Source organism: Ochotona princeps, chromosome X, assembly GCF_030435755.1.
Source record: "Ochotona princeps isolate mOchPri1 chromosome X, mOchPri1.hap1, whole genome shotgun sequence".
Taxonomy (NCBI): domain Eukaryota; kingdom Metazoa; phylum Chordata; class Mammalia; order Lagomorpha; family Ochotonidae; genus Ochotona; species Ochotona princeps.
Genome location: NC_080865.1, coordinates 12,296,343 through 12,319,543, shown reverse-complemented (window position 1 = coordinate 12,319,543; position 23,201 = coordinate 12,296,343). Strand labels below are relative to the sequence as shown.

The 23,201-nt window shown below is 42.6% G+C and overlaps 2 protein-coding genes across 2 annotated transcripts in view; one reads left to right on the top strand and one right to left on the bottom strand.

The window, feature by feature from the left end:
* The window catches only part of LOC101517490 (amine oxidase [flavin-containing] A), a 53,935-nt gene extending 50,734 nt beyond the window's left edge, over window positions 1-3,201 (top strand). Inside the window, exons 14-15 of the mRNA XM_012927779.2 lie at window positions 545-607; window positions 768-3,201. Of these exons, the coding sequence (XP_012783233.2) occupies window positions 545-607; window positions 768-914 (210 nt within the window). The 3' untranslated portion in view covers window positions 915-3,201. The remainder of the gene's footprint in view (window positions 1-544; window positions 608-767) is intronic.
* A 15,536-nt stretch (window positions 3,202-18,737) lies between these two features.
* The window catches only part of MAOB (monoamine oxidase B), a 108,546-nt gene continuing 104,082 nt past the window's right edge, over window positions 18,738-23,201 (bottom strand). Inside the window, exons 13-15 of the mRNA XM_058658862.1 lie at window positions 21,893-22,004; window positions 21,282-21,344; window positions 18,738-19,681 (exon numbers count right to left, since the gene is read on the bottom strand). Of these exons, the coding sequence (XP_058514845.1) occupies window positions 19,529-19,681; window positions 21,282-21,344; window positions 21,893-22,004 (328 nt within the window). The 3' untranslated portion in view covers window positions 18,738-19,528. The remainder of the gene's footprint in view (window positions 19,682-21,281; window positions 21,345-21,892; window positions 22,005-23,201) is intronic.

The following is a 23,201-nucleotide window of genomic DNA, read 5'->3' as shown; positions in this document are numbered from 1 at the left end:
GAGAACTGTAAAGATATTCTCATCTTGTTATCTTGAAACATACACCAAATTATTGTTAACTGTAGTCACCATGCACCACTGTCGAACACTAGAACTTATTCCTTGCATCTAACTGTATTTTGGTAGCCATTACCCATCCTCTCAAATCCCCTCACTTTCTACCCTTCCCAGACTTTGGTGGCCTTTTCTACCCTTAACTTCTATGAGATCAACTTTTTTAGTTCCAGCATATAAGGAAGGACATATGGTATTTGTCTTTATATAACTGGCCTATTTCACTTCACATAGCATTCTTCAGACTTACCCATGCTGCCACAAATGACAGCATTTCATCCCTTAGGATGCCTGAAAGTATCCTATTACATACACATAACCACATTTTCTTTATCCACTTATTTGTTTAGTTCTTCACCCTGATAGAATATGTATGTCTACTTCTCTGTTTCTCTCTCTGTGTTGGTATCATCCATGGCCTGCAGGGCTTTGGCTCTATTGAATCTTTACAACTTTATTTAGTAATGTTATGGTCACTTTTTCTTTTCAGATTTTGAATGCCCTGGGGAAAGTGGCAAAGAAAGACATATGGGTTCCAGAGCCAGAGTCAGAGGTGAGTTTACCATAAAACTCATATCTCCCTTCTTCTGGCCCCTGATTTATTAAAAATGTGTCTGTCTAGTGCATACCCATGCACTGATTTTACACGTATCTTTTGTTCCTGCTGGGAAGTACAAGGATTTTCTGCTAATGATCTTTGTTCACTCATCTAGGATGTTCCATCATTGGAAATCACACCTACCTTCCTGGAAAGAAATCTGCCATCTGTTCCTGGCCTCATGAAGATCATCGGGGTGTCTACATCAGTAACCGCTCTGTGTTTTATCCTGTACAAGTTGAAGCTGCTGCCACGTCCCTAAAGTTTCACCTTCATGCATTCTACTTAGTCCTACCCCAAACCTATAAAAAAAAAGTTGGCCAATTGTAAGCTGTGTCATTGGGCCAGTTTTAAGTGCACTTGATTTAACCATTTGCAATGTAGTTTTGGTCTATGCTAATATAAAACCCACCCAAAGAACCAATCAATTCATTTTAGTAACATCCTATACCACCTTGTTTATGTAGACTAGCTCGTGTTGATAAAATCTTGTGATTGCCTCTTAATTTCAAAACGTTAAAGTTGAAGTGCTCCTCAGAAACAATTTTTGTGTCCTTGTTTTTCTTCCTTTAATGCGAAGTATCTGATAATTTCAAAAGTAATGAGTTCAAATTTTTGTCAGTATGCAATAGGTTAAGATCCAGCCTGTGGCTGACCTTTCTACTTGAACAATTGTAATGTGTTAGTGCAGAGCCCAGAGGCTTCTCAACTTCCTGAGGTGAGCACTTCCTACATTGGATCAGGAAGTGCTAAATGAGACACAGTGGAGTGGGACTTGGGGACTCTTGGTTTAGGGTGGGGGCATCTTGTGGGCTGCCTGTCTAATTCACAGGAATCCCCTAAGCAGATTCCTATGACTTAGCTACCTAGGTTCAGCACTCCAGCACGTTTTGCCCCTTCACTTCTTCCCGAGGTGAGCACTTACTGAGTTAGAATGCTGAAATGGATTTGTTGGAACTTGTGTGCATCTCCCCAAATGAGCGGCAGAAGAGAACAGCAGGACTGTCCCTGAGGAGGCCTCCCTGACCAGTTCCCTATGAGCCCAGATCCAGTGGGCATCTTTTCTGCGTGGAAGGTGGCTGGACAGTCAGTGATTCATTCCGGAAGATTTCAGCAAAGCTTTGTTTCATTTTTTTTCAGGTAGCCCCCAAATATCTGAAGGCTCTTAGAGGCATATATTTTTCTTTTTTCCTATAACTTTAGAAGTGTATCTTTTAACCCATATATCTTAAATGTAGCTACTTTGCATAAATATTAGCATGCCAGTTTATGCTGAAATATATATGAGAAATTTCTGATTATTACTTGTCAAAACTGTCAACAAAGAAAGGAAATTAGGGCTCTATATGATAACCTCATTTCTAAATTTTGTAACAGAAACAAAATTGACTGATTTTGTATCTGAAAACTGAGTTCTCTTATAAAGTGGGCTCAGACTGGTGCCCACCACTTACCTTGGCCATTTTTAAAACTGCCAGATTTTTTTAAAGCTCCTGCCAAATATTTCAATTATAAAAGCTTTCTTTTTAAAAACTACAAATATATTTTTTATTTAAGGAGAGTTAAAGAGTGCCAAAAGAAACCAGCCATACCAAGTTTATTACTCCATTAACCTTATCAGAAATACAAACGTAGTCTCTGGACCCTGGTGTGAAGATTCAAGGTCCTCCAAAGGTTTTTTTATCCTAAGAGCAAAGAGCTGGATTTTTTCTGCCACTCTTTATCTTGTGATTCAAAAGCATTTTAGCTAACTTAGGAGTTTCGACAACATCTTGGATATGCTCCAGTACTATCAAGCATTACTGCACATTATTATATCAAACTGCTTTGAGAAATCTCACCTCAAATCTCAAGCAGTTTTTCTGTTCACTTAATGGTTAACCTAGTCCTGACACACCTTTTGGGAATTGCTGACTTAAACTTCTGAACTAGCAACAGTTTTAGCAGTAATCAAATAGGTAACATGAAAGTCTTGCATGTTGAAGAACTCCTGAGTGTACCATTTACATTCTTCTCCACTTTTTAGAAAGCCAGTTGATTGATCCTACTTTAACCAGTCCTGTTAAGCTACAGGTTTGGGTCTCAAAATTATTGCCAGTCCAGATGTGCCTAGACGTGAAATTGGACCTAGGAACTCCCACCATATGTGAGGTCATCCACCATGAAGATAACATTGGTATTTTCTCCAAACCAAGAGACAAACAACAGTTTAAGATGGCTGATAGGGTATTGCCCTGTAAGGCATGCCCCTCACAGTTCTGAAAGCTGAAGTTGGCTTCATTCTAGAGTTAGGATGAGAATTGGATTTGGAAATTTCATGTTTGTCACAATTGACTGCTAAATAAGATCTCATACTCCACTGAAGAAGAATATGTTGAAGGATTGTAAACCCTGTTTTGTTTATGAACTTGGTACCTATTGTTCCGTGTCTAAAATTTACCCCCAGTGCTACATGTGGGACTATGCCTATATGTGTGTTTTGTCATCGAAGTGCAATTTGCTTGTGTGGTGCTCTTTTATTTGTTAATAAAATACACTACCACTCCTGATTCAGGCCTGGCTCTTCTCTACGGTGGCTTATAGCAGATCACCATGAGGCGTACTAAAAACCGTCTTGGTATTGACTTCCAATTTGCAGAGGTGAATTTGACTCTCATGTGTTATTGAACTTTCCTAGAAACTGAATGAATTCTACACTACTGTGCTTTGCCTAACTGGACTAAAGAGGTGGATTCTGATCCAAGATTTCTCGCCCAGCTAGTTCCTGTTGCCTTGAGTGTATCAGTTCGGTTCTCTGTCTTAATCTCCCCACATGAGATGATTTCTAAGGGTTCTTTCCTTGGTAGCATTATGTGGTTTATGCATTACATTGTCAGGGATTTTTTTTTATGCCTATTGATATGGCAGAGGCAAGACATGCAACCTTTATCTTGGCCCATTCTTTCTTTCTGGTTTCTCTGGAAACAGACTCTGAGATGCAGAGTTGAGGCAGAAAGCTTATTGGAGAAAGCTCTCAGGAAATACACCTAAGAGCAAAACAGGATGCGATGGGGTGGGGGGAAGATCAGCTGCTATATGCAGCTGCTATAGAGGCCTCAGCAGATCCTAATGAGAGGCGCAGAAGGCCCTCTGAGGGAAGGAGGTGGCCTTTGTGTCCCTTCATCAGATACCATCTGTGAGGATGGTCCTTGGGAAAGGAGGTCCAAGAGCAATTTCTGCTAAAAATTGAGATTAGCTTTTACTCCTAGCAGCTGAGGACCATAGTATTTTGCCTGTGCCCTCTCTATCCTTCACACAATATAGAAAATTACCTTGTCACATATGAGATAACATTGGTTTTAGTTTTGCTTTTATGGATATAATGAAGCTATCTCTGAGAACCTACCCCTTTAGATAAGTCAGCTTCTTAATTTAGAAGGTTTTATTTCTGTACCATATTTTATACCGTATTTTACATGGCATAAAAAAGCATCAGAGTTGGGAGGAACCCTGGAAGTGATTCAATACCTGTCTCAATAAATGAGCCCCAGCTACAGATTACTCACAGAAATCTCAAAGGGAAAAATGCATTCACAAACACGAGTCCAAAATGTCTTCAGGATTCAGTCAGCTAAAAATGAGTGGCAGTAGGCATGAGCGACTAAGGAACAGAGAAGACCGTAGCTGACCTAGGAAGGAAGTATGTACTCTTCTGAAGAACACTTACATTGAAATTTCTTTGAAAGTCTGCTGACCAATCAAAATACACTTGGCTTAGCTTGGCTCACATGTCCAAATTGTCCTCAAGTCTCTGATAAATGCAAAGCTTGCTTTTGTATCAATTAAATGACAAATTCTTTTTGGATGCCTTTTATTTTCTGAGAAATTAGTATCAATACTGAAAACTATTGCAAAACTGCATGGAGCAGGTAATAGAAGTCCACAAAGGCAAAAAGAAAACAAGGATAGAAAAAAGCCCTCTTAGACCAGAACTATTCATTAAGAAATAATGCTTCCCCTCAGCCATGGCAGCATTTACTTCCTGCTATGTCATACCTACAGAACTGTATCATGAAAAATAGCGATGCCAATTAAAAAAAAAAAAAACCTCACACCTCAGTGGGAACCAGGTTATCCTATTAATGGTCCTTGGATATTTTTCCACAAACCACTGAGATCCGCAGATGAAATGTAGTGGGGTGTTATGGCAGTGTGCTCAGAGGTGGAGTGGAGGAAAGGAAAAGACAATATGGGATGCTTAAAGTTCCATAAGCTAGCACACCAAATGACAATCTTTTTTTTTTAAAGATGTATGTATTTTTATTGGAAAGGCAGACATACAGAGAGGAGGGGAGACAGAGAGAAGATCTTCCGTCCGATGATTCACTCCCCAGGTGACTGCAACAGCCAGAACTGAGTCAATCCGAAACCAGGAACCAGGAGCTATTTCCTGGTCTCCTGTGTGAGTACAGGGTCCCTAAGACTTTGGGCCATCTCGACTGCTTTCCCAGGCCACAAGCAGGGAGCTGGATGGAAAGTGGAGCTGCCAGGATTAGAACCGGTGCCCATATGGGATCCCGGCACATTCAAGGTGAGGACTTTAGCCACTAGGCCACGGCGCTGGGCCCCCAAATGACAATCTTGATGGATTGATACGACCAGGGTAAGTTAGAGCCACCCCTCCTCAAAAAATATCTTGTGTCATCTGTTGCTCACATGTCCCTAGAAAGCCTTTTTGTGAGTTAGATCATCTGCCTTATAGAGTTGATAGAGAAAGTGAGATAATGTAGGTAAGGGCTTCATGAAGCAAGCAACTGAAGTACTAGCTATTATCCATCATCCTTTTAGAACAGATGCAAAGAGAGCACTGTTTGCATTGTTTGAAAATTCTTGCCTTATTAGGCACTGATTAGGAGCTAACTAGGAGTCCACTCCAAGGAACATACTTGAGCACAGACGCCAAGCAATGCATGAACTGAGGCTTTGGTCAGAAATTATATTACAGAAAAGCACAGCATACATACAGATGAAATGAGATTCATGGGGAGTTTAGTGGATGTGCTCTCAACCCCCCATAAACATGTCTGTTTGGCCAGACAGCAAGGACCCGACATAGGAGAGAGTAAGAAAGCAAAAAGGAAAAGGATCGCCTGGCTTAGTGATAAACGACAACAGGCGACATCAATTAAGTGCTGAACATTAGGCCCCATTGGCAATACTGTATCCCATGGGTCTTTCTGTCACTGTCTACCCAGTCCTTTTACTTGTAGATCTTTATCAACTGTGATTCACTTTCTCCCAGTTCGCTGCACTGGAGAATTTGTTTTGAAAGAGTGCCATCTTCTGGCCAAACATAATTTTTTCCGTCCAATGGAAGTCCTAAAGTATTCAAGAGTATTGCCTTCTTGGGAAAATGATTCCTCCAAGCGTGTTTGCCTGTGCTTTCTTTTCAGTCTTGACATGGATCAAATAAGTTAGTATATCATATTCAAAGCTCTTCCTCTGCCCCGGCCTCTTGGAAAGATGTTTGCACTCTCAGCTTCCTCAGTCTCTGTTGTCCATCCAGCAAAAAGAAAGGTTAAAGGACATTGAGAGACATGGATTGGTTTCACCTTACGGCAGCGAAGTCATGTGGGGAAGCAGGATGACTGTAACATCACAAAGCCTACAAATAATAGTGCATGGCCTCTTAAAGAGCACCAAAGAGTTCTGTGGGTAGAAGACAAACTTTTAAAACAACTTGAGAAAACCTACCTGAGGTTGTGCAGGTACAGAGCTGGGGAAAAGAGGTTTGCAAAATCCGCCTTGATGAGCTAGAGAGCCAGAAAGGAAGGAGAGGAGGAAGACAAATTTGGCTGGCAATTATATGGCACAATAGATACCTATGCAATTCATTAAGTTTGGGGAGTGAAAAACTATTTCAGAAAGAATAGAAAATGAAGCATTGTGCTGGGACCATCCTAGAGTTTCTAGAGCAGCCTTGGTTATCTGGGACTGTGAATTCCATTATCCCAAAAACATCCATCTGGGGATTCCAGCCACACATGTGGGAGACCCAGACGGAATTACAGGCTCCTGGCATTGGCCCGACCATTGAAACCATCTGGGGAGTAAACCAGCAGATGAAAGACCTGTCTCTGCCTTTCCAATGAGTATATAAAATCAGAAAATTGAGAACTTAACACTGCGTGGTCCACTATGATTCTCATTTCTAAAATACATCATGAATTTACTTATCTCCAATACTACTGTGTCTTTGGTGGAGTCATCTCTTGCCAAAAACACTCCGGTTTTCCTATTATCCACACCATTAGAGCATCTCCAGTGACATTTGAAAGCTAAATCTGGGGGCAGGTGTTTGCCTTCGGGGTTGTTAAGGCACCAGTGAAGACACCTGTGTCCCACATCAAGCATTTGTGGGTTTGATCCCAGTCTCTGGCTCTGACTCCAGCTTCCTGCTAATGCAGTTCTCAAGAAACACCAAATATTAGGTCCCTACCATCCAAGTGAGAGTTCTGAACTGAGTTCCTGGTTCCTGGTTTCAGATTGGCCCAGCCCTGCTTTTAGCAGCGGATGCAAGAGCTTGCTGTTGTTTCTCTGTCTCTCTGCCTCTCAGGTAAGCTTTTTAAATTGTTTTTAAATTGTTCCTGTTATTGGCTGCTCATTGTGTTTTGGATATGGCACACCATGGCTCCCAATGCCTTATGTGCTCTATTCCATGCCTGGCCTCAAGCTGTTCATTCCCCTCTCCCTTAAAAACTCCCAGCCATCTATCTAGCTTGTCTCATAAACCCTCAGACATATCCCGGGTTTTTTTTTCTGTTTCAGTGTCCTTCTTCCGGAAGGTTCTTCTCTCCATTCCTTCCTTGTCTAAATCCTATGGGCCTCTGGTGAAATGCTGCTTCCTTGGAGACACATTTCCTGATAATTCTTCCCCCACAATTACTTCTCCATCATGATATCTTACCACTATGTTTACTTTTCTTTAAAGATTTATTTATTTTTATTGGAATGTGAGATATGCACAGAGGAGGAGAGACAGAGAGGAAGATCTTCCATCCGTTGATTCATTCTCCAAGCGGCCACAATGGCCAGAGGTGAGCTGATCTGAAGCCAGGAGCTAGGATCCTCTTCTGGGTCTCCCACATGGGTGCAGGGTCCCAAGGCTTTGGGGCATCCTCGACTGCTTTCCCAGGCCACAAACAGGGAGCTGGATGGGAAGCAGGCTGCTGGGATTAGAACCAGTGCCCAGATGAGAGCGCATGCAAGGGAAGGACTTTCGGCCTGAGGCTATCATGCTAGGTCCCACTACTTTTACTTTGCTTCCACAAAGTTGATCTGAACTTAGAATGGTAAATACAAGAAGCAAGAAAGAGAGTGCCAAGGGGAGGGGCAGACATAAAGGGAGGTTATATAATGAGTACCAACACCAAGCAGATACATAGGATTGTTCCCTAGCACAGTGGGGTGATTCTAGTTCATAACAATATATTTCATGATTAAGTAACAGAGAGGAGCTTGAAGCCTCCAAACATAAAGTAGTGACAGGAGAGGGAACTGTGAATTACCGGGCTTGATCAGTACACATTTCACAGAATTAATGAAATATCAGATGCTGCTCCATAAATATATACAATCACTAAATTATGTTAATGAAAAATGTCTTTCAAATGTTGAACAAGAAGGAAATGCTAACTAATCTGTGGTTACATCTTGAACACATGTGTCAAATTATTACACTTGTACCCCATATATAGATTTAATTAAAATAATAAGATTTAATATTACTTTTTTGTTGAAACAATTGGTATTTTTAAAGTTCTTATTTATTTGACAGGCAGAGAGACACATATAGGGAACTCTTATCTGCTGGTTCGCTCCCTAAATGCCCAAAATGGAAGTTAGGAACTCAATCCAAGTCCCTCATGCGGGAAGTAGGAACCCAGTCACTTGAACTGTCAGTGCTGCCTCTTAGACTGTGCATTAGCAGGTAGCTGGAGTCAAGATCAGAGCTGGGTATGCAGCCCAGTTATTCTGACATGGGATGCAGGTCCCTGTCAAGCCAAATGCCTGCCCCTGAAATGACTGCTCAGTGTTTGCTCAAATGATAGGTAGGCCCTACTACAAGTGGGTTATGTGTGTGCAGAGATTCAGGCACAGGGGCAGAGTGCTAGGTGGCCGCAATTGTTTCCCTACATGAACATGCTGCCCCTCCCCCATGGCTCACTTCCAGGCATGCAATGATTTTATCCCTTTACCCAGTGCATTCTACAAATGCAATACTTATTCTCCCTGTAGGTTATGACATGAGAAATGTTGGTAAGCAATGCCTTAAGCTGGTATTTTTGGTTCAAATACAAATACGGGCAAGCAAGGATTAAGGATCACTATTAATATTCAGGATTTTCTATGAAACATCACTTGCATGAGAACAAAAATTAAAACCCTATCATTTTACAGGACCACAATTTCATATGGTCCCCAGTATCGTAACAGTAAAGATATAACTTCAAACAGATCCAACAACAAATGCAAGTTTGCTGCTCTTTAATTATTATACTGCCATTGTAACATGCTCTCAGAAGAAGGAATTTAAATGAGCCAATTAGTAATCGGAGGTCAGTCTGGAAGAAATAAGTGACAGGGCTAGTCCTCAGATCTCTCCAGGGATCCTTGGATTTAAATTGGAATCCATGAGAGAAGCATTTATTCATTATTTATTTCATTTGATCATTCATGACATGCTCATTCTCTAGGGGAAGCTGCATGTCTGGCTGAAATACGAAATGAACAAATATAAAATGCACAAGCACAAAGAGGAGAAAGCCTACTCTGTTCACAGCTCACTACAAGGGCTGGGGCTGATACTGAACACTGGCTTGTCAGGGTTGAACCAGCCTTCTCCTCTATCCCCAGCACCTCTTCACAACTCCCCATGTGAATCTGTAGAAGACATTTCTGGTTAGGTGAAGCGAACAGAGAGTAGCAGAACAACAGGAGGCTTGCTTGGTATTGCCTGTATGCTTTTAAGCTCACAGCAGGTGATTTCATCCATTGATCAGGGTCCAAGGAAACGGTGGCTATAGAGTTAGAGAGAATCATCCATTCACTGGTTCACTCCCCAAAGGACCACAGCAATTGAAACTAGGCTAATCTGAAGCCAGGAGCCAAGAGCTTCTTCTGAGTCTCTCATGTGGGAACAGCAGCCCCACTTGGGTCATCTTCCACTGCTTTCCCAGGCATATTAACAAGGAGTTGGATCAGAAGTAGAGCGGCTGAGACTGAAACTGGTGCCGATATGAAATGGTGATTATGGGGAGCCATGCAGTTGGGGGCCAATGGCTCAAAGATGTAAGGACGACAGTTCCCCTGTTGGCAAGGCTATGAGGAGTTTCTAGCTGTGTGGCAATGCTTGGTGGAATGTTTTTCTAATCACCTCATTGTATGGGCACTCAATCACCTCTTTGGTATTTCTTGAAATTCTCTTAAGGGTGGTTTTGTTTCTGATAATGTGAGATGATTTCTGTAACTGGTATAATACGTGAAACTGATTTTATCAATCATGTTATGGTAAATGGGTCTTTAGCAACTTAAGACAATGAGACACAGCTAAAAGCATACAATAGTACAATTGAGCCTATAGTGTTCCTACGTGTCTTATTATGTGCCCACCTTTGTCCTAGAACTTACCCTATGATGTGTAATGTTCTCCTTAAGAAATGGCGTGATATTATCTTAGAAACAGATGGCAATCCTGGAGGTACAAAGAGTTTATTTACTGCACAGCCTCGAACTGCTGCAATACATGGAATGATGTAGTCATTTTGGCGTCCCACCACAAAGAGCAGAACGTATATGGGGAATCTTCTAAAAGGGAGATAAATATTGTGAACCCCTTGGGGAAAATGGTGTGAAACTTCTACCTTACATTGGGAAAGAAAATAGTTTGAAAAGATAAAAAGTAGTTTCTTAGGAAGGTCCTCCGTTCATAGGAAGACCAAGCTGCCCTGATCCTTCTCGCTGCCCTTTAACAAAAGAACAAAAAACAATTGAATCAGTACTAGGTGAAGGTAATGGTTGTTCGTGTATGATTAAGATTTAATAAGAATCTATGATACATGTCTGTATAAATTCATTTATAAGCTTTCTTTTTAGTTTTGTATTTTTGATGTTCTGAGTAATATTAGTTTAAGTTTAGTGAAAATTGATTTTGAATATATAGGAATCACCTGTTACTATGTAACCACATGTGCTGCCAACCATGGAGTTCCTGGCCTCAGCCGGGTGACTGCAGGTCTGAATGAGTAATGGCTTGCTGAGAATGTTTCCTTGAAGTCAATGATAATAATGTTTTTTCAGAACTGTTTTTGCAATCATTCTTTTACCCATGAAATAAAAATGAAACAATTGGATGTTTACACAAAAGCTTGTGATGATTTCTGTATGAATAAAGGAAGGCAGTTTTTTTGAGTTGTCCATTATGAGCTCTACATTGTAGTGGTCCATGTCTTTCTTGTCTTTCTTCCCTCACCGATCCCACACACCCTTCTTTGAGCTCTGAACTCAGCTGGAGCTGGTCTCTGGCAGCTGATGTCGCAGGAGGTAGTTTTATCCACTATGCCACAGCTCCAACTGCACAAATGTGCATTTTGAGACAATCCAATCCAAGAAGCTTTCTAATGTGATGACACTGCAACAAATGAAACAGACCAATTCTATCATTCTTCTCTGGTCGTTGCTGGAGTCCCTTTATTTTCAACCTAGATAGCAGTTGGCCTTCCCTGAGCTCAGTGGTTCATCCTTCTCATCTACTTACTGCTCACATGCCATCTCCTTTTGTTTGGTTTTTGTTATCTTTATTTTTATATGTATTACTGGGTGTTGTCTCAAATCCCCTAGGAGGTAGCAGACAACAAGCAAATCACATAAATACAACAACAAATTGTTTAACTAGGTGCCTGAGCACCAGAAATATATATATATAAAACAGAAACATTTCTAAAAGATTTCTAAAGTAATTATTTGCATTTTAATAGCAGGTTATTAGAATCATTGAAAAGCTGTAACAATGGGGGTTTGTAATGAAGGATTGCAATGAAAAATCACCATCATCTGAGTACACAAGTTATGATAGCTCTTAGATAAATGTCTCTTTTGGGGATCACAGTGGTTTGTAATTGAGCAACATAATTGTCCCTCATTATCTATGGGGCGATTGGTTCCAGGAATCCCCATGGATACTAAGATTCCCTGGTATAAAATAGCACAATATTTGCATAGAAGCAACACGCATCCTTCTTCATACTTTAACTCATCCCCGGATTACTGATGATGCCTAACACATTGTAAATGATATATAAATAGTTGCAACACTCTGTTGTTTGAGAAATTAGGGCAAGGAAAAAACCCGTATGTGTTCAGAAGAGATGAAAAATTTTAAAAATTTTCTTGATCAAAGATTGTTTGAATCCATGGATATGGAACCCACAGATTCTCTGTATATGGAACACTTTGCATCTAATTTGGGGGTCCAAGGGCTCATCCTCAGAACTTTTCTCCATTATACTCAACCCCTTCTCTACCTCAAATTCATCACCAGCTCCCATCTCTCCCCTGAACTCCAACACTTACAGTCAACAGCCTGATGTCTTCACTTGGATGCCCACGGATGTCTGAAAGATCTCATTTATTCCACTGGTGTCTCTGGCATGACTGACTAACTGCTCTAGCTTCCTAATTAGCCTCCTGCTTCCTTTTTGTTTTGTTTTCTTTTCTTTTCTTTCTTTCTTTTTTTTTTTTTTTTTTTTTTGAATCAACGTCCTCAAGGGATGCCAGTGCTGCAGGCAGAGGTTTAACCTCGTACAGCCACAGCACCGGCCCCAAGAGCATGATTCTTTTTATTTATTTATTTATTTATTTATTTATTTATTTATTTATTTATATTGGAAAGGCAGATATACAGAGAGGAGGAGAGACAGAGAGGAAGATCTTCCGTCCAATGATTCACTTCCCCAAGCGGCTGCAATGGCCAGAGCTGAGCCAACCTGAAGTCAGGAGCCAGGAGCCTCCTCCGGGTCTCCCATGCGGGTGCAGGGTCCCAAGGCTTTGGGCCATCCTCCATTGCTTTCCCAGGCTACAAGCAGGGAGCTGGATGGGAAGCAGGGCTGCCAGGATTAGAACTGGTGACCATATGTGATCCCGGAGAATTCAAGGTGAGGACTTTCCTGCTTTAGCATGAGCTCCATGTCACAACATGTGTCCTAGCCTGTGCTCTCCAAGAAGCTTGCTCCGAGATGGAGATTGGCACACAGGAAGTTGACAGAAGAGTGCCTTGGGATCAACACCTGCTGAGGAGTGAAGGAAGCAAAGTTGTGCAGAGGGTGAAGTTGAAGACAGAAACAATTGTAATTAAGGGCTTTAGCTGGAGCTTGGATGGTTCTTTATATCCCTTTATTGCCCAGTCACTGTTTGGGAACCAGTGGGTGGAAGACCATTCTCTGTCTCTCTCCTCCCTTCCCCACTCGGTAACTCTTCAAATAAATAAATAATACCTCTTTCAAGCAAAACAAACAGACAAAAAAATCTAAGCCTTGGAGGCATGCATAATTCAGAATGATCAGATCCTGGGCATTTTGAATACGTGATCTTCAAAGGCTAGATCAGCGAGTAGACAGAGCATTTCCAGGTTTATAGCAACTGTCATCTGGGTTTGAATCTTACCTCTATTGTTTACTGTAATATCGAGATCTATCTCTGTGAGCCATGTTTCTGTAGCACTCCTCTGTATTGCAGGTTTCATCAGTTATATTTTCTTTGCTTAATCAGTATCCATGGCATTGGGGACCTAAAGGGACATGGGCTCCAGATACATAGACAGGGCATATAGGGAGTTGGCAAGGAGGCTTTTTTATTCCTCAAGGTCTCATAACTATGTGCTTAGTTAACAAGCAGCTTTTAGAACATGCAGTTCTGAACACAATCCTGCCTTCAGAGGGCTTCCAAAGCATCAAGATACACAGATAGACCAAAGGGGCAACAGCCCCACTGAGTCTCAGAATCTAGAAGCAATTCCATTTATCCAAAGCCAGCTCTGTACGGTGGACTAAGGATCTGAGTATTTGGCAGCACAGGAGGTAGAAGAAGAGATCAGATAAAGAACAACACATGTCAGAGAACAAGGATGGGTTGTGGGAATGAAGGGCCTATGGCCCAAGCCAGTCTTCACTCTTTTCTGAAGCACTCTGTCTTTCCACTGCCCCACAGCCAACTGTAGAGTTTCCTCCCCGATTTGCTATAATGCAGGGAAGATTTGGTCATTGAAAAGGTTTTGGTAGCAAGTTGAGGGAAAGAAACTATAGTGTCATGCAATGGCCTAGAGGTGAGACAGTCAGATATTTAACTCAAAATGCTCAGTGCTGTCAACATTTTGCCTTATAGGCAAATGGTGTTTCAAGGACAAGAAACCGTACCAGGATGCTTAGGGAAGAAATGGCTGGGACTTAGAGATATAAAGAAAGGTGAAAGAAGAGGTCAGTGAGATCAGGCAGCCGGGGGTTGAAGTGTCATCCCACCGCAGTGTGGGCATATGACTTGACCGTGACCCCTCACGGGGTCGCAGCAGAAATGACAAGAGCAACTATATCAGAAAGCATCAGTGCAGGGTAAGTACAGGATCTTTTTAAGTCTGTTATTTGCAATACGGGAGCATGGCTTCAGTGTTGGCAGGCTGAAATGTCATCAGGCTTACTCACTATGAGAGTTTTCAACTCATGAGAGTCCTCCTCTGCACTTAGCTAAACATAACTGTAAGCGAATGAATAACCACCAAAATCCACCAGCCCATTTCACCAAGTCATTATCCCTCTGATGTCGAGAACATTCTATATCATTCTATTTGTCTCTAATGTTTATCCCATTACTGCAGTGAGGAGTGAGTGAGAAAAAGCATCCTTGCTTTCATATGGGATCTGTATTCCTTGGTTTATAGCCAAGGCTAAGAAGGGAATAAGAGCATCCAAACAGACTGGCCAAGGGAGAAGGCTCTAAGAATATTTAGTGTCAGAGGAGCTGGTAACTGGGGATATGCAGCCCCAAAGTGGGCAAGAAGCAGATAGGCAGGCAGGCAGGTCTGAGTCAAGTCAAAAGATGTCCTAGAGCATTGTCCATAGCTGTTGAGATGCTTCAATAGATCAAGTGATATAACACTCACTCTACTGTCAAGCCCTCATTTTGACCATTATTCCTCCGTACCAGTGACTAACCTCCTCTCTTCTAGAGCTTGCTCTGTCTTCACAGCTATCACTAAGAGGCTTTGAATCATGGGACACCCACAGAGTGCATTGGTTCAGACATTAAGACCCAAGCACTTGGTTGTGGCCAGGGTAGGAGGATCAAAAAATTAGACGACAAGACTGGCGTAGAAGTGTATCAGACTAATCCTCCCACTGTGGTGCCAGCTTCCCACTTGAGCACCAAATCAATTTCCAGCTGCTCCACTTCTTTTTAAAAAAGATTTATTTTTATTTTTATTGCAAAGTCAGATATATAGATATACAGAGAGGAGGACAGACAGAGAGGAAGATCTTCTGTCCGATGATTCACTCCCCAAGTGACTGCAACGGCCGATGCTGCCCCTATCTGAATCCAGGAGCCAGGAGCTCTTCTGGGTCTCCCACACGGGTACAGGGTCTCAAGGCTTTGGGCCGTTCTCTGCTGCTTTCCCAGGCCACAAGCAGGGAGCTGGATGGGGAGCAGGGCTGCTGGGATTAGAATCTGTGCCCGTATGGGATCCTGGCACGTTCGAGACAAGGACTTTAGCCACTAGGCCACCACACTGGGCCCTGCTCCACTTCTGATCCAGCTCCCTGCTGGTGCCTTGAGAAAGCAACAGAGGAAGACTCGGGTCTTCGGACCCCTGAACCCATGTGGGAGATCCAAATGGGGCTCCTGGCTTCCAGCTTCAGACCAGCCCAGCTCTGACCATGGCAAACATTTGGGGAATGAACCAGTGTAGAAGTCCCTCACTTTCTCAACCCCTCTCTGTCTACTTCTGTGCTTCTGTAGTTCCTTAAAAAAAAAAAGACAGCTAACTTTTTGGCAAAGATCCACTCCCCACCACCTTTTCAAAACAGGAAACCACAGGTATGGTGAGCACTCAGTGTCTTATACAACTTTCCAGTATGAACCTTGCCTGTAAGGGTTTACCTTGGGTGTGTGGGAAGAGAGGTGAGGAGGGGCATGGACCAGAAGGGAAAAAAAGAAAGAAGCAAAATGAAGTTCCAACAGTTTCTCTCAGTAGAACTCCTTTTAGTTGTGTATTTGCCTCTATGTGTGACACCTCTTGCACATTACTGCAGCTTCTCACTGCAGCCTTTGCTACAGCAACCAGAGGTGCAAGCTGACATCAGTGTCTTCCTCAAGCAGACATTCTGATACTGTATCTAGCTAGTTACTAGTGCTGCCTCAAATAAAACATAGTTAAAAAGACAACCCCACATTTTAAAATATATGTTGTTTTAAGCTGCTGGGTTTGTGGTAATTTGTTCAATGGTATAGAAAACAAATTCATTTCTAGCACTTGATACATCTCATTTGCTTTTGACTATTTTGCCAGTGCTACACTATTCCAAAACTACTATTGACAGTTTAAAAAATATTTGAGCAAGGTGCAACAACTGGCCATTGAAACATGAGCGTGAGGGGCCCAGCACTGTGGTATGGTGAGCTGCCAGCATCCCATATTAGCGGACCTGGGACCAAGTACTACCTCTGCTTCCAATCCAGCTTCCTGCTAACATATACTCTGGGAGGCAATGAATGAAGACTGAAGTATCAGAGTCTCTACCACCTACATGGGAGAGCCATACTGAGCTCTGCACTCCTTGCTTAGGCCTAGCCCTGTCCCAGCTATGATGAGTGTTTAAGGCAGGAGCCAGCAGATGTGCGCTCTCTCTCTCTCAAATGAATAAGAATAAATATTTAAAACTAATATGAGGAAAAATGAAAATTGCCTTTCTGCAAGGGAGCACAGCATTTTTTTAAGATATATTTATTTTTATTCAAAGATTTACAGAGAGGAGGAGAGACAGAAAAATTTTCCATATGCTGGTTCACTCCACAAATGGCTACAGCAGGCAGAGCTGAGCCAATCCAAAGGCAGGAGCCTCCTCCATGTCTCCCACGCAGGTGCAAGGTCCCAAGTCTAGGCCGCTAGGATCCAGGACTTCATTGGGGTCTTCTACTACCAGTCTCACTCCATGTTGGGCCATGATCCACTGCCTCTTTAGGCTCATCAGCAGAAAGCTGGATTAGAAGCACAGAGTACCTTAAGACTTAAAACAGGCACTTTTGTTATCACATGTAGGCATCCCAAGCAGTGGCTTGACTCACAGTGCCACAACCCCACTTCTAGAGGGAAATTTCTTATTTCACTCTTTCTTAATGGATGTAGTGGAGTTAGTAATGTAATTATGGTTTTGGAGAACTAGTTTCAGGGTCATGAACTTAGAAGCCATGCCTCTCCTATCCCTGTAATGCTTTCTACCCTTCTGTAAATCAAATGATGCTCACCTATGATCACCTGGAACCTGAGGAGGGAGTGGTATTGTGTTGTTGCATGACTATTCCCCTTTCAAGCCCCCATAAGGGCCCATGATGGGGAGGGGCTCAGTCTCTTGGCCCTGCACTTTCATCACTCTGGCACTGAGTCTAGGATTCCCAAGTACCTGCTTGCTCGCCGGTTTCCAATGGACAGACTCTGAGGACAGAGGTAGCGCTGAGCATGGTCCCTGCATGTCTGTGCTCTTCCCCTTCTGCTCACTGCTTGGGCGAGTCAGCCAAGACATTAATGCTAAGATGCATTGCATTACTAATTTTTGTACTTTCAGGAGATCTAGGAGAGGTGAAGCCTAGCATTAAAGGAATGTGGACAGAGAAGCCAGGAAACGGTAAATGTTTGCAATTTTGTAGGTGTATCCAGATTCTTCCCTGTACTTCTCTTCTGGAACATAGGTCTTCAGTTTAATGAACAGATTTCACAGTAATGACCATTTCTTCCTTGCAGGGTTTCAGTTCAGACTGGATTGCCACTGTGACTTTTCATTTACTAATTTCTGTTATCACAGGATGAGTGCCTGCCTAGTACCTGCAGCTAGTACTTAGGAAGGTGGGACTCTGAACATGTCGGTGGTTCCTGGAGTAACAGGCAGTGCTGTCAGCAAGCTTAGTTAATAAAGACTTCTTAGTACATTTCACATGTATGTCTGGCATAATCTCTCTGGCACCCTGCAACAGTAACAACATTTTAGGGGGAGTTTTTGGAAAGAAGAGATTCTTAAGCCAAGCATTTTGCATTTTTAAACAGATTTTTTTAAATGGTTAGAAAAACAAGTTTTACCACCTTCTTTGATTTTCTCATTTAATCTGTAATTGTGATTACGTATTACAACTGTAATCTGAATCTTTAATCTGAATTCATGCATGTAAATGTCACTGTAAAATCAGAAACACTATATTATTATTTATTGATCCTATGGGTTTCTTGAATTTCACTTATATTGAGAGTAACCAGCTTCTTTTTCTAAAGGAGTATGTGAGAACAGTCATTCATGGATTTAAAATACATCCTGATAAAATCTGACCTTGGAAGTTGAGAGGCATGCATGCTCTCAAATGATGATCTCATTTAAAAAGTAGATCAAACAGGATTTAATGGACCATAACACTGTGGTTTTAAATTAATGAGTGTATCTAGTAAAAAGCTTTGCAGTAGATAAGGAATAGGAAAGGTCAACTGAAATACTGTAATTATTTTAATAATTTTAGCATCTCACTTATCAATATGTCAATTATTTTGACAGATTTAGGGAAGCAAAAGCAAAGGATTGCACCATTTAGCACCCTTCCCATATCATTATAAATCATTTACTAAGTGTTCACATGTGTGTTATCCATGATGGATTATGCATTCAAAATGCATGCATCATCCAGTCTTCAAGAAAATTTTGACTGAACACTCTAAAGTCACAGTTCTGTGCCTATCACTGGATCTTTATTTGGTCTGTCAAAACCTTGAAAGTCATTACCTCCAAAGAAAAGACAGCAGACATCTGGCCAATCAATTTTATTTTTAATTACTAAGCGTGTTTTGACCTTTATGTCAAGATATAGTGGAGGACAGAAAAAGAAGAAAAGCCAGGATTCCTACATTTCGAACAATTAAACTCATCTGGAGGCACACTGCACAAGACAAGATGTAAGGAGATACACTGAGTAGCATTTGGGCAGCATAAGACCACCTAGTTCAGGGAAAACCCACATAAGGGCGCAACATTTGCAATCACAGCAGGGAGTGGAGGGAAGTGGCTGCACATCTTGGGAAACGGGAAAAGGCCTGTACCTGTGTTGTAGCCTGCCAAATACCAGTGACTGCTTAAGTTCCACTTCTGTCACTTTCAGTTGGCTCAATTCTAAAACAGAAAGTGAGGGCTAGATTCCCCAGCTATAACAGTCTAGGCTCCTAAAGACAAACACAGAATTCTTGGAAAAACGAGAGTGTTACGAGTAGGAGGGTTAAGCACAGAGCAATAAAGGTGGGGGGAAAACTGGTTATACATGGGCAAGGTGTGCTGTGGGACAGGCAGGACCTTCAACAAGGCTAATTAAGTACAAAGGCGATAATCTTGAAGATCGATGGGATAGCGTACCGAGTCACTAACTAGGGGCCTAATGGAGACAGAGCTAAGTGGGTTGCCTGTGCTCATGGTCTGACTTTGCTTTATGCCCCTCTCCATGCTACGCATTCTTTCTGTCTTGGTGGATCTTCATCCCAGCTCCTTCCCCAGACCTACAACCTACAGAGAGTTAAGAAGAGGCTGTGGTTATAAAGATGCCCTCTTCTCAGACCCGCACAAGCAATCCCCTTTTGTAGGCCAGGAAGCCAAGAGCCATGGCCGAAAACACAGTGGTGAGTCCCATCAGCCTCAGCAGGCCAGGCACCGAGGGCAAGTTCCGCTCCAGGAAGGTCGTGGTGATGGGCCGAGCTGGGACGTCCTGAGTGGAGAGAAGAGCAGCCGTCAGTACAGAGCCCGTGCACTGCATTCCACAAAGTCTGCCTCTCCTCCAAGGATCTAAACATCACTCTTGTTTGCAAATCGCTAGGTCGTGAAACAGGACATTGCCTCCACACACATGGTTCCCTTCCTCTTCCCCAGCGAGCATGTCACTGAACTGCCCTCCTCAGGGAGCTTTTCCCGAGCTTTCAGCCTTTCATTTTACATATTCCCTCAGCATGCCTTCTTCGTCACACTCTTCCTTTTTGGTTATCATATCAGTCTCCCCACCCAAGACTCTAAGCTCCACAAAAGCATTGCTGTGTCCCTACTCCAACAGCACATGAACAACATGTGGGCTGTAAATATTTATGCTGTGGGTGAATCAATGGTCCTTCCCTGCACCCTATAATCCCACCTTTAGCAGATGCATTTGTAGGAGGACTTCACAGAGAATGCCTCTGACCTTTTCATACCTTGTCCTCTACAGTGTGTTTTCATTGAAAAGATTTGATTTAGTTGAAAGGCATAGTTACAGAGGGAGGCTGAGGGGGTAGGGGGAAAAATCTTCCATCTACTGATTCTCTCCCCCAAATGGATGGGGCAGGACCAGGCCAAATCCAGGAGCTTGGAACTCCATCTGGGTCTCCTACACGCAGGGCAGGTGCCCAAACACTTGGACCATCCTCTGTTGCGGTCTTAGGAGCATTAGTTGGGGGCAGGATTGGAAGAGAAGCAGCTGGCACTTAAACAGGTGCTCATATGGGATGCTGACATAGCAAGTGGTAGATTAATTCACTGGGTCACAACACTGGCTTTTATAATATGTTTCCACATCATCCTTTCTGTGGCCTTCCTTTTGCCCAGGAAAACTTAAGGGGGCTGAATTACAAAAGTTATAAGTATACCGAAAATGAATTATTAATCTAAATATGCTCTAATTCCTTCCACCTGCTTGTCCCTGGACACGGAATGTCAACACACTTTTTTTTCTAACTCTTGTTGAAAATCACCATGTTAGGTATTTAACAAACATTTATTGTTTTCTTAGTATATGTAGAACTCAAAAATGTTTCCCATCAAGAAATATTTTCAGGGGCTGGGGTTGTAGCATAGGGGTAAAGCATCCCATATAGGCATTGGTTTGAGTCCTAGTTGCCCCACTTTCAATCTAGTTCCCTGCTAATTCACCTGGGAAGACAGCAGAAGAAGGTTCCAGTGTGTGAACCCACTTGAGAGACCTGGAACAAGCTCCTGGCTCCAGGCTTCAGATGGGCCCAGCTCTAGCCACTGTGGCCATTTGAGGAGTGAACCACAGGTGGAAGATCTCTCTCTGTGTGTCTCTCTGCTCTCTCTTTGTCTCTGTTGCTTTCAAATAAATAAATAGATCTTTTTAAAAATCTTATTTTCTTCCTAATAATCTTCCATGGATGTGGCATCTACAAATTTATAGAAATTCATCTAAAATTTTTCACCTCTGTCTTATCCCATAATGCTATTTCAAACATGCACTGAATGAATAGATACACGCATTTGTTCTTGCAAGCCATTATTTGTAGAGGAAAAAAACATCTAAATTCTTGAAATAAAATAAAGCCTACCACAGACTCTGGTTCTGGCTGCCAGATTTCATCCTGCGGAATCTTCCCCACGGCATGCAGGATCTGAAAAGGAAAGAGCCTCTTCGTGAGGAGCAAAAGGGATCACGATCACTTCTCCCAAACTGCTCTATATGAGACTAAGTAAATGTCTCAGGCTAGCCATGCAAAACATCCAGCTGAAGTCCAGAAAAGTGCACTCCACCTTGCAAAAGGACCAAAACGGTTTCTGTCTATGCTTTCAGAAGATTCAACTACTAGGGTCACAGTAAGTTTTCTAAGTTATAAGCATGCCTTTGTAGGCATGAGATCAAAGGAATTTTCCTGAAAGATCACAGATGCACGTTTGGTTTTGTGATGCTGGGTCTAGGATATTGCCCAAGGAGAGCCATGGTGATCTTTTGCCCCGTGGGTTCTTTTTACCTTGGGGGAGATATTTTTGCCATTACTTTTGGGTTAATATGCTTGCTCCATCTGGAACTTATGGGGGAAAATGGGGTATCTAGTATCTTCAGAAGGTGGTTAATGGTGGAGCTGACCTCCAGGCTCTCAAACAACTTTGATCAGCTCAACATACCCATGGGTTGACTCCCAGCCCAGGACCCAAGTCCTACCTCCCGGGCAGCTCTCTCTCCAGCCTCCACAGCCCCCTCCATGTAGCCGCTCCAATGTGTGGCAGTCTCAGTGCCTGCAAAGTAAATCCTGCCCACTGCCTGGCGTAGAACCCTTGGAATGACAGCAAGAGGTTAAAGCAGTTAGTCTTCGTAAGTCAGCCAAGAGCTTCCCCACAAATACTTAGGCTGCCTGTTTTGCTCAAATTCTAAATATCAAAGGGACACTGATAATTTGAGAACAACGTGAATCAGATCCCTCTAGTTCTTGCCTGATCCTTATCACAGACAAAGTGGGGTAAAAGCTAAGAGTTTAGAGGTAAAGGAACTGAAATCCATATTTGTTGAGTACCTAAGCCAGTCACACCTGCCTTTTTAGGGCTCACTAGTTCTAGGCAAGATGGCATGTGTCCCTGATTTCCCCTAAAGTTATTCCACCATTGACTTCGGCAAATCACTTACTCTCACTGGCTTCCCCCATATCTGAAAGGGAAGAGAGACTAATGGTTTCAAAGACATTTTCCATCAATAACGTCTAACAAATCTGTGGCTTTAACTAGGGCTCCACAACTACTCTTCATTGAACATCTACCAGTATTGAGTTTCACTGCATTAGATTGCAACAGTCAGTCAGTGCTTGGCACCAGGTACTATTTTAGGCACGTTAATCCTCATCACAACTATTTAACAATTATTATACCCGTTTTGCAGATGATTGTACCAAGGTAGATAATGATAGACATGGTGATGTGTCACTCAAACCCCCATTCAAGAATCAAACATTTACTCCCACCTATGGGATGGGCTACCAGGTGATGGCCTTCCACCATCAGCCCTCTTTGAACATTTATTCTGATGGAGAAAATCACCTCCCTGTAGGTCATGCTTCCTCTGAGCAAGGGCATCCAGTGAGTACATGTCCAACCCAAGCTGCAGTTTCCAATCTGCAATCACCATGAAGGACCATTCTAGTTCCAGAGTTCCCTGTGGGGCTCAGCTGGGGACTTTCAGTGGAATTGCACTGCAACCCAACTTCCCCCTCTGCCTGCTCCTGCTTGAGTCCTCTCTCTGTCCGGAGGAGTATCTTCAGCTCTATGCTGTCTGTCAGTCATTGTCAGGCAGCATAGACTCTGCTGCCTGGCACCTAACCAGCCATAAAGACCAAAGTGGTTCTAGAGCATAGCCAGTAAGCAGCAGAGCTGGTGTTTGAACCCAGGTGATTGTACGCCTCTTCCACTACAGTATGCCTTCAATTTCTTAAAAGTTTTGTTTATTTTTGATTTAGTTGAAACACACAGAGTGAGAGAGAGAA